The following is a 12,373-nucleotide window of genomic DNA, read 5'->3' on the forward strand; positions in this document are numbered from 1 at the left end:
GTCAAACAGAGAGCAAAGCGGCACGGCCGGATGTTCAATCAGACATTTGTATACTAACAGTCACTTACCATGTCAGAAGAACAAATTAGCCCATTTTTAGAGCATTGCCTAAGTATATATGTTTTTAGCTAAACACATGCTATTGATGCATGCTGGTTTCTCACCTGTTTAGGCTTGCTATAACTGTTAAAGGGTCATGGAATAGAAACAATATGAAATTGTGACATTTAAACATATATGTAAAACTTTCTTTAGCCTCATGGAAATAATGCCCTCAAACACACTGTAGCACAACATAAAAACACAATGCACGGGACATCTATAGCATCAGGGAATGACATACAACACATAAAAACAGACTATTTAAGGAAGTCCATAGGAAACAATGAAGAGTGAGGGAGGGCAGTAAAAAGAGATGAGGAAGATATGGAGCAGCACAGATGGAGACAGATAAAGGGGATGTAAGAAATAAGCACAAATAGTCAGAGGCAAGGATAAGGAGGATGAGCTGGAGTGTGGAGAAAGACAGGCAAAGAGGGTGGAACCACAGAACATACAGAGACATGGAAGGGAAAATGACATTTATACAGCAGGTGAATTTGCCATGGGATTTGGTAGCTGGATTGTGCACACAGACACAGACAAATTCATGCAGCAGCAGAAATGTAGCAGTAGAGACATTTGCTCAATTCCATATTTAACTATAAAAACACATAGGGGCACATTTAATAAGCTCGAGTGAAGGAATAGATTAAGGTTTTTTTTGGCTACTTCGACCATCGAATTGGCTACTTCGACCTTCGACTTCGAATCGAACGATTCGAACTAAAAATCGTTCGACTATTCGACCATTCGATAGTCGAAGTACTGTCTCTTTAAAAAAAACTTCGACCACCTACTTCGCCACCTAAAACCTACCGAGGTACAAGGTCCCCATAGACTTTCTAGGCAATTTGTGATCGAAGGAAAATCGTTCGATCGATGGATTAAAATCCTTCGAACAAATTGTGGTAAATCCTTACACTTCGATATTCGAAGTCGAAGGATTTTACTTCGACAGCCGAATATCGAGGGTTAATTAACCCTCGATATTCGACCAATAGTAAATGTGCCCCATAATCTTTCCTGAGTTATCGGGGGCTCTAAATATAATTGCCTATGGGGGCTGGAGCCCTGTAAATGCTATTTCAAGGAATAAATTCTAAACAAAATGAAATAAAGTAGTCACAGATGAAGCAACTATGTTTTAAGCATTTATCCCAAATCTCACTCCAAATGGCCATCAGGTTTCCTGCCAGCCACTATTCACTGATTTATGCACCAACCCCACAGTTTGGGAACCTATGGTTAAGAAGGAACTGCTCATGTCTCACGGACTCCCTGCATATTCCATTAGCCCAGATTTTACCAGATATTCTGATGAAAAGTCCTGAAATCACTGATTACCAGTTGTCTTTTCAGGCACTCTCCTATTTAATGTCCATGCTGACTACCAAACAGCTACCTGGTTGATGGGATAAAAGGTAGAATAGCAATCAGATAGTGGATGAAATTTCAGAAATGAGAGCTGCAGGGCAAGCATGTAAACAATTCAAACATATTATGACAGAGACAGCTCTGGTGTTCTCCATTAGGATATATTGATTTGAAATAAATGGGACAGAACTCTACCAAGTCTGTGCAGAGACAACATGCCTATTTAAAGAACCTCTTTGGGGTTGCCCTAAATGGTGTTCCAAAGTCACTGACTCAGCTATTCATCCAGGAATATGTTATGATTCACTGTATCGATGAATGAAATATGTATATATACAAGTTAAATTACAGTTTGGAATTTTATAGCCGTTAATTGTTTCCTTAAGGAGAAGAAGAGGATAATTGAAGTGACACACGATGGAATGTCAGGGAATTCCCATTTACTAAATGTGTACAAATGCCAGTTATTGTCGCCTGTACTTAGGGGTGTGATTCGCCAATTCAAGGTTGTTCCTGAACTATTAATTATTATTAATTGTACTGTATAAGTGTGTGTCATAAAGGGATATTATTCAGTCTTAATCATAGCCTCCTCCTACTCCTGCAGGTTTAATTTGCTTCCTCTAAGTTTATCGTCAATAACTACTTTGTTTTCTGGTTTTGAGTAATCAGTGATTGAAGAACTTTTCATGTAAATATCTGGTAACATATGGACTGTTGAAATGTACAGGGAACCATCAGTGAGTCATGAGCAGTTTCTTCTAAGGGGTTGGTACAAAAAAACAGTGAATGGTAGCTGGTAGGGAGCCTGAAGGCCATTTGGAGTGAGATTTTGTATAAATGCATATACATGTTCTCCTCTAAGCCTCCCCAGGAGGCTCTGTTTGGCAATACATCTAGTTTGCAACTAAAGCTTGCCTTAAAGTCAGGAATTCAAAAATAAGTACCTGCTTTGAGGCCACCGGGAGCAACATCCAAGGGGTTGTTGCTTGAAAACCACTGGTTGGGGATCACTGCTCTAGAAGTATGATTTCTCTGTACAATTAACAAGCCCTATATACCGTTAGTGAATAACGTTTTGGAATTAATTTATTGGCAAAGTCTCTTGTCACCCATTCTGCCTTTATCATGAATTTTGAATTGAAAGAGGCATAAAAAAGAAGGAAATGATGGGATGGAAAGGAAAATAAAATATCCCTTTAGCTTCTTGAAAGTACAACCTTGGTAGTGTACAAGTAAACATTCATATAAATACTGTGCTAAATAATTGAAATATTAATATTGTTTGTTAATTATTAATGTTTTAATGTTATTAATGTTTTTTTACAATTTACAGATTCTTAACTTCTCTTATTGACCTGGTTCCATTCTCACAGCCTTCTTTCTATGTATTTTTTGATGTAGTGACTTACTCTGTAAATCCTGATAAGAAACTAAATCCGTGGGATTATTTGAGTTTAAACAGGATTTTAGCATTACCCCTAGTAGTGCAAAAAAAGGTGCAGGTACATTCATGTTCATGACTATATAGTGCAAGTAGGGAAGGTATTTTCAGCCACCTGTCTGTCACTATACAGTTCTCTGATCAGAATCCAGCAATTATATATGTAATCTAGAATCTATTGATTTGTGGATGAAAGATTAATTACTCACTTGGGCTGTGGGGCAAAACACTGACTCCTTAACATAGCGTGGAGTTTTCAGAAGTCCCATGCTGTCAGTAGGAAGTGTACAGGATACATACAATGGCTCTCTTCATCAGGTTAAAGGGATATAAATATTTATACTGATGAAAAGCCAGAATCTAAGAGGCCTTAAATTTCTCTTGCAAACATTTTACACAAGGTAAAACCAAGTTTGTTTGGCATTAAAAAGTGTGATCTTGAGGCTTAAATAGACAAAATTTTGCAAAAGAAAGAAAAACTGCGACTTTGTATCGGCATCTTACAGTCAAAAGTTATTCTGCAAGGAACTGGTTATAAAGCGATTAATACATGTTTTATTAAAGTAATATATAACTTATAAGTTGGGTTTTCAATTATAGTATTTTGAATAATATGTATATTGCAGGATTTCTGCTTTGGGAGCTGTATATTTGTGCATACATTTATATCTTTATAATGGTGCTGGTAAGCAGCTTTTAGTATGGTCATCTTCCATACGGGAACAGCTGGACAGTTTTATGGAGGAATTGCGGCCCCTTGAAGTTTTTGGCAGGTGTCATGCGTTCAAGTGTAAGCATAGGAGGAAAATATTGACACGTACATTTTGCAGTATATATATCTAATTTGCACAATAACTGCCAATTAAAATAAATTACTATATTAGGTCTTATTTACCCCACCATTTAAAGGAACAGTAAGACTAAACAATGAAAGTGTATTAAAGTAATACAAATATAATGTACTGTTGTGATGCACTGGTACAACTAATGTGTTTGCTTCGCAAACACTACTACAGTTTATAAAACACCTACATATTCAGCAGCATTGTACAATAAATGGGTGTATACATAAAACATACAAGAAAACATACAAAATATCCAAAACACAAGTAAAGAGGGCCCTGGTCAATTGAACTTACAATGTTGAAACTAATATTTGTTGTTATTTAACAACTGCTAATTTTGCAGACCTTTCTGTACTTCATCTGTATCTCTAACAGCAGCATACTTAAAAAAAATGGCGTTGGTATTTATATCTGGAACAGTGTAAATAAATTGTCAACATAATTTTAATTATTATTATTATTACTTATGTTTAAAAATATATTTTATTGCACGTGTGAATAAAATCTCTGTTGTCATTCCATCTTCCCGAAACAAAGTCCCTCTCTCTTATTTCAGAAATTGGTCGGTGCCCATTTCCTGTTCCTGCATACTCGACATAGTCCCTGGCCTTCAATGTTATAGCTTCAGCTCCTCACACTCCATAAACCTTCCCATTCATAGCCTTCTATGCGTCACATACTGTTCCTCACAATCTGAGGCTTATACCATGCTCTTGTTTGTAATGGTTCTCATTTCCTACCAAGACTTCTCATTTTATTCCCTCCGCTTCTCTCTTTGCTTTACACCCTTCTAAGCCTTCGGCAATGTGCTTTCATTAACCCCACAATGCAGCTTCCATGAGGGTTTACGCATGAAGGGGCAGATCATATATATTTATTTATATTACATTTCTTGCAGTAGTGTAAGCATACATTGTGTCCTTGCTCAGAAATATCTGTGCCCTTTGGCTTACTATACCTCTGGTGCTGAGTATGTATCACTATTCGCTCATCACTATTTACAGTCATTCAAACATCGACCAATGCATTTTCTAGTGATGCCCACACAATTACCATTACAATGAATGGAAAGGGATTCTAGTTGACTTCTTTCTGAATGTTCCCTTGATATGAGATATAAAGGGTACTAAACACCTCATTGGGCCATGTATATAGTCCATTAAAGCCAGTTTCTACACAGGGTCTCTGCATGATCCAAATATTGGCCTTCGAGCCGAACTTTGGGATCAGCATCAGCTCAGATTTGAGTGTTGGGTGCCAAAGATTATTTTCAGTGACAACTTGGTAAAAGAAGCAAATATTAAAATGAATGACCAGTATTGAGTATAGAGATTTAAACACATCAATCCCAGATTCAATAAGCGGTTTTCATATTCTAGGAGCTACGTGCCTGTGTGTATAGATAAACACAAGATTTGTTTTACCAGGATTTCAATGTCATCTATATATTTTTGTTACAGTTGTCATGGCAACGACTCCTCCATTAATGAACACAGCCATATCTCCAACAAATACAACGGCAAAGTCACAAGAACAAATTCTTTATCAGAGTAAGTGGAGAGCTCATGGTGAATTTCAGTGGCATGATATCTAATGAACTAATAGTAGGTAGTGAGATTCATGGGGAAGGGGGTCAGACACACAGGCCACTGTGTGTCTGGCCAGACCTATTGTGATTGTGTCACCCTGTGTGTGGGCATTTTAGCCGAACAGAGTTAATGGCAACCTGTTGGTGAGTTTTAGAATTAATGGGCCTGAGGGCCAGTTTACTTATTGCCAGGGCAGTCTCACAGTAAAATTCTCAGTGTCACAGTCAATATCTTTCTTAACAACAAGAAATTACTGGTATGGTATGCGTTATCCAGAAACCTCCTAATTATGGGAAGGCCATCCATGGTCGGACTGGGCCAGCGGCAAAAAACCTGGTGGGCCCAGCGGAAGTTGCAGGCAGCTTTTGAAGGGGGCAGTCTGGTGCGCTAAAGTTCTGGTGGGGGGTCAGGACCAGAGCAGGTACATGAGGGCCCCTAATATGGCAGTCCTGGTGGGCCCAGACCCCCCCCCCCCAGTCCAACACTGAGGCCATCTCCCATAGTAATTAAATAATTAAGTTTTTTTTATTAGATTTTCTTTTTCTCTGTAATAATAAAACAGTACCTTGTATAGTATTTGATCTCAACTAAGATATAATTAATCTGTTTTAGTTGCAAAGAAAATCACATTGGATTTTTTTTTCAGTAGACTTAGGGTATGGTGTGATCTTAATTATGGAAAAATCCATTATGGAAAAACTCAAGTTCCAAGCATTCTGGATAACAGGCCCCATAACTTTAGTATGTATTTGAGCCCAAAGCTTATCTTATTTATTTTTTTTGCAGGTGCTGGTGCAATAGTTGCTGCCATTGTTGTTGGTGTAATTATCATCTTTTCACTGGTTCTGGTAACCCTAAAGATGTACAACAGGTATGTTAATGCACTAGAATGGAAGAAGTGAAATGTAATTTTGCTATAGCATCACATGGGCTGGCATTTTAAAAGTGTTCACAAAAGATAATTTTAGGAATACGACAAGATTTTGTTTTTATATAAAACACATTTGCACTGATCCACAATTGAATAGTAGCTGAGGTTGAACACTGTAATAGTTAAGCTGAGTTCAGGAGAGGCGGTTAGGATAAAAAATAGGATCAGACAGTGAGAACAGAGTTTCTATGGGAACCAGCAATACTCTCTCTTCATTGGCTGTTAGACTGGAGGGTGTGTTTAGTAATCTAAGCATGCTCATCAGCCAACAGCCAAAGCAAATTCCTGAGATAGAGGGCTGAGTGATTTAGAGGAATAGAAGGATTTCTAAGTGATTTAGGGGATGTTACAGCCTTACGTGTAACCTCGTACTTTTCCAGCATGGGATTGCATGTAAATTTATAATTTAAGTGGTATAATCCCAAAAGAGTAGCAGAGACTAATTCTCATTTACTAATGTCCTAGTTGCAATTATGATGCAAGAGATGGGATGATTGACCAGACTCAGTAACCTATACATCACGCCCTTTAGATGTTTGCATTTTAACAGTTGACTAGTAACTGCTACCTGCTGATTGGTTTTACCTTTAATACCCCCTAACAAATTTTGATGCTTTGTACAAGGACTTAGGATGACTTGGCAGGCCATTAAGAGAATGTATAATACATTTCTCAAGTATTGAAGCAGTTCTGAGATCCCCCTCTTCAATTGGAGACCCAACAGAATCATCTTCCAAGACCAAGATGCTCTGTCTGCTCTTCCAGGGGATCTCAGAAGCCTAGTAACCCTAGTAAAATAATTTCTATTCATATAATTGCAGCAGTACAGTTTATATGGCTACGATGACATTAGTTTGTCTTTCTAACCTATGTTTTGTGTTTCTTGTCTACCATAACAGACGCACAAGGACAGAACGGGAGCTGAAGATGAAAAGCACCAAAATTGCAACAACCAATCAAAGCGCACGATGTAACAGCAGCATCACAAGTCAGCCCACATCATTAATAACAATTCCAACTGACATACAGTTAGAGAATCGGTGACAATAGCTGTGTTTTCACCTTGGCAACATCTATTGAAATGGTTTTATGGTTCACAACTAAAGTTAGTTCAGGACTCTGACTTGTGAATACCAGCGGGTTGAAGTTCATGATGTGAGAAAATTGCCTTTTCTATTGCTTAATGACTGTACAATCATGCATTCAAAATTGTGTCAGAGGTATTCAGCAGATACCCATGTGGCCTTTCCTGTTAATGAGGAAGCTGTTTGGAATCCAGCAATGACTCACTGCCCAGCACAACTTGCACATCTTTCTTGGAGAAATTCTCATTGCACAGAAATAAAGCTCCAGTCTCTATGTGGATTGACTTCTTATTCCAGTTTGGAAACAGATAAACGTCACGGTTATTTTAGATCTAAATATATATATTCAAGTGACAAACCTGTATGCAAGCTGATGCAAGATGATTTCATACACAGGCAAACTCTGCTCATTATACCAACAGTCATATAGCCATGATTCTTAGCATTGCTTGATTGCAATGGTTATTTCACTGTACCTGTGAATCATTGGTTTCAAGCTGTAAATGTAGATTGTTTAACAGATTTAAGTTTGATAACCTTACCTGTATCTGTCTATAAAGATGTTTTCACATGCATGCTTCCTGTGCCATTTTGTGACAGTAAGTCAGTCATTATCAATACTTGAAACCCCACCTGAAGGTGAAACCCATGGCCAAGACCTTAAAGGTCCAGCCTTTGGTCAGAGCCTCCCTTAGTTCATTTATAGTACATTATAATAGGGAAAATAGTGTATGAGTCATTCAGCTATAATTAAAATACATATTCACCCCAAATCTCAGCCTAACTGACCATCAAGCTGGGGTTTCAGCTACAATTTCATGTTCCTAATCTGCATTTTTATTCTCATTAGTCTATATTTATATATGACTTACATTAGGAATTTCTGAAAAATGTTAATTTAGTACCTTAGAAACATGTAATATGATTTTATGAAGATTGTGATTTTCTATAAAACTGGATGGACCATTAACCCATCATGGTCCATCCAGGCCTGTTGGATCCCAAGCATATTCATCTCAGGAACTTTTTGCAAAGTTCAAAAACACTTGGATATTGATTCTCAACTGTTAAGTTATTAGACAATAATGCTGCTTTCATTTCCTTATTTGTTTTATTTTTTGTTAAGTTGATTAAATACTTTCCATTACAAATGACAATTCCCTCTTTCCTGTTTTCAGCCTCTAAAATATCTGTTGCTCACATTCTTTTTACATAGACTTTATACAGTTAGAAAGCCGGATGCTCCAAAACTCCATAGTAATCATAACTATGTATATTTATCAGAAAGTCCAGAGCCAATTAGCTAAATTGTATTATTTCATTTCACACTTCATAAGTTATAAATTAGATAGACATTCTCCACTCTTTGTATCACCTTAGTGAGTGTCCTTGGTCTAATTAGCAGGAACAGTGGTCACTCACCAATCCATTCTTGCATTAGTGAACATACATTAACTAATGAGTGACCCAAATCAAACATTTTTTGAATTTAGCCAAACACCAATATATCTTGGAGTTTAACAATGTTAAAATATACAGCTAAATAAAGGGATTCTGTCATGGGAAAACTTTTTATATTAAATAAATCAGTTAATAACAGCAGAATCCTGCACTGCAGTCCATTTTTCAAAAGAACAAACAGATTTTTTTTTTAGATTTAATTTCGAAATCTAACATGGGGCTAGACATGTTGTTAGTTTCCCAGGTGCCCTCAAGTGCTACGTGACTTAATAAACTTCTGATAAAGTTCTGATAAACTTCAGTCACTCTTTACTGCTGCACTGAAAATTGGAGTGATATCACCTCTCCCTTTCTCCCAGCAGAGCAATGGGAAGGTAACCAGATAACACCTCCCTAACACAAGATTAGAGTGAGCTTGTGGAGAGAGTGGTTTTCCCAGGACCCTGGGGTCTGAGGGACCGTTTGAACAGCAAAAGCAAGGTTTCAGCCTTGTAAATTAATTTGTTTGAACTTTTATTCAGTTTTTCCTCCCCAAAGTGGCAGCATGAGGATGAAAGTGGCTAGGAGCCCTAAGAGCAGTGGGGAAGCCAAGGCTCCTGGTTCACGTCCGGCCACAAGAAAACGTGTGACTAGAACCAGAGTTTGTGATGTGGCTGTGGAAGCCAAGAAACCCAGTGAGCACAGAGCATTGTAGGAGAAAATCAAAGCTGTTTCTGCTGCTGGAAGGAGGGTAATGGAGGAAAAGGGAATGAGGTACCTGCAGCCATCTTGGATGAGGGAAAAAGTGCCGAACACCTGAAAGAAATCATTGGTGAATGTTCTGATTCTGTTGCTCTGGAGTGTGACTCCCATGGACTGTCAGGCTGTGTGGAGATGTTCTGTACTCCCCCTGAGAGGATAGACTCAGAAGAGTCACAGTGAAACCCCCCTGTGAAGAAACCTGCACAGAACTCCCCTGGGGTCACAGACTCCATGGAGGAAAGACAGAGCAGCAGGAGGCAGCGGCTATACTTGGAAACTTCCAGGGGACCCCAGGAGGATGCTGGGAGAAAGTTCAAGTAGCAACTGTAGGAGAAGTGAGTCCCATGTGCTGGTCAGTCAGAGGAGAATCCAAGCTGGTGCCGGTGTGTTAGAATCTGGCAGTGAGTGAAGTAGAGAAGGCTCTGGAGAGAAGGAGCAGTGCTGGGGCCACTGCAGAGCAGGTAATACATTTCCCTCATATTCCCTCTGCTGCTAATGGGCCCCAGGGGACTAATATTGACTGTGTTAGATCTGACTGTAGCAAACTGGGCCCTGTATCCCCCAATGAAACTGTGTTTGTCTCTGGTGCAATAATGGCAACCATGCGAGTTATGGAGACTCTGCAGTGCAGGAAAGTGGAGCTGGAAGCTGCCATACTGACTGAGATCAGTGTAATGCCCCAGGCTTAGGGAGAAGTGAGGACCCAATCCATCAGAAGGGCCACACTGCTGAACAAGGAGCTGGAGGATGTGGAGCAAGAAATCACACAGACTATTGGGGGAATGTAATAAAAGTCACAAAGAGCAAAACAATTAGCACAAATTAGAATAACAAGTCTCATTTCGCAATGTAATACTCTTCCTTAAACTGTTATTACATTGCAAATTTAAATTGCGCTTTGGGAATTTTAATTGCGCATTGACCACTTTTAAGAAGTGCTTGAAGGTGTCTTAATCTTTTGGAGCAAACATAACAACTTTTTCAGTAAGAAGTTTTATTACATTCACTGCGCACTGGCGCAAACCTTCTTCCACTTTTGGAAGTGGTCGCTAAACAGTTTCCGGGTTTTAAATTCGCACAAATGCAAATTTATTCAAACAGAGGCATAACTTTTCGAATTGCAAATATTTTTTCCGTTTCTGACTTTTATTACATTCCCCCCATATGAGTTTAATCCAACCCTGGGTAGATTTCTATACAAACAGTCCCTAGTGTAAGGAGATGGAGGGCCCCAGGAAGTTGCCTTGGGAGACTGTGCAGCAATTACTGGCTGATTTAAAGGACTTTCTGCCTGTGAGTGAGCAGCAAAATCCTGATCCTCTGCAGAATGCTATGGACATTACCCACACAGACAGTGTGACTGGAGAGAAAGTGGCGAGTGAGAATGGAGGGGGGCAGCAAGTGGAGTGTGTCAGTGCTGTGACTGGGGGTACAAGTGATAATGGGGGGTGGTACCTGCACAGAGTGGCTGTAAGGTGCTGGGTGAACACGTGGTGACATGGGGGGCAGATGCTCATGACAGTACTGGGACACAGGAAAGGGCCCCAGAACTAGTGAAAACCAATATCTGCGAGAGGAGGAGACTCTTTGCTAGGCAGATTAAGAGGAATGAGTATTTTGAGGGACAGGTGTTCAAGAGAAGGAATGTAGTGGTGATCAAGTGGCAGGGAGAGAAGGAGAAGGCCCCCGGGGAGAGGTTTGTAGCCAACAATCTAATAAAATTGTATTTGGGCTTTATCCCCAGTGATATATTTGCCTTTATCTCTGTCTCTGAGGTGGAGTTTAACATCAGCTTTAAAGGAACAGTTCGGTGTAAAAATAAAAACTGGGTAAATAGATAGGCTGTGCAAAATAAAAAACATTTCTAATATAGTTAGTTAACCAAAAATGTAAAGTATAAAGACTGGAGTGACTGGATTTCTAACATAATAGCCAGAACACTACTTCCTGCTTTTCAGCTCTATAACACTGAGCTAGTGAGCGACTTGAAGGGGGGGGCACATGGTACATTTCTGTTCAGTGAGTTTGTAATTGATCCTCAGCATTCAGCTCAGATTCAAAAGCAACAGATATGACCCATGTGCCCCCCCCCTCAAGTCTCTGATTGGTCACTGCCTGGTAACCAGGGTAACTAGTCAGTGTAAACCAAGAGAGCTGAAAAGCAGGAAGTAGTGTTCTGGCTATTATGTGAGACATCCAGTCACTCCAGCCTTTATACATTACATTTTTCGCTAACTAACTATATTACAAACATCGGTAAGGAGTGCAACAAGAACCACTGTAACCTGTGTTCATACTTGGGCCAGGGTGGAGAGGGAGCTCTTTGGGCAAGAGGAAGTGATAGAGCAGGAAGTGAGGATGGAGGCAGCAGAGGAGGGGAGGCCAGAAAGGGAATGTTATGGAGGCAGCAGACAGGAGAGGATAGATTGGTACTGACATACCCACCTCAAACAAGTACCTCCTGCCAGATGGGAAGAACTGGGGAGACCTAGCAGAGGTGGAGGAGGAGTTGAGAAAGATAGAGAGGGAAGAGGAAGAAAGGAAGAAAGGAAAGTTACGGAGGAGAAGAAAAAGAAAAGGCAGAGTAATAAGGCAGAAGTTGACAGTCAGGTGGAAGGCCGGGAGGAACAGAAAGGGAAAGAGAAAGGGAGGTTGCAGGTTCATGCAGGCAAACCCCTGTTTATTTGCAAGAGCAGCATGTGGGAAAGGAGCCCATCATAGAGGATCAGGGGAAGAAAAGGAAAGGAAGGGCCCCTGAAATGGGAGAGCAGGGTGTTTCAGAGGGAGGTGGGCTGGTGTTT

At 39.7% G+C, this 12,373-nt stretch overlaps 1 protein-coding gene across 1 annotated transcript in view; it reads left to right on the plus strand.

Moving 5' to 3' along the window:
• The window catches only part of ncmap.S (non-compact myelin associated protein S homeolog), a 32,239-nt gene extending 23,715 nt beyond the window's left edge, over positions 1 to 8,524 (plus strand). Inside the window, exons 2-4 of the mRNA XM_041584035.1 lie at positions 5,226 to 5,315; positions 6,141 to 6,225; positions 7,185 to 8,524. Coding sequence (XP_041439969.1) covers positions 5,231 to 5,315; positions 6,141 to 6,225; positions 7,185 to 7,329 — 315 coding nt within the window. The 5' untranslated portion in view covers positions 5,226 to 5,230 and the 3' untranslated portion in view covers positions 7,330 to 8,524. The remainder of the gene's footprint in view (positions 1 to 5,225; positions 5,316 to 6,140; positions 6,226 to 7,184) is intronic.
• The last annotated feature ends 3,849 nt before the right edge of the window (positions 8,525 to 12,373 follow it).

This window comes from Xenopus laevis, chromosome 2S (genome assembly GCF_017654675.1).
Source record: "Xenopus laevis strain J_2021 chromosome 2S, Xenopus_laevis_v10.1, whole genome shotgun sequence".
Taxonomy (NCBI): Eukaryota; Metazoa; Chordata; class Amphibia; order Anura; family Pipidae; genus Xenopus; species Xenopus laevis.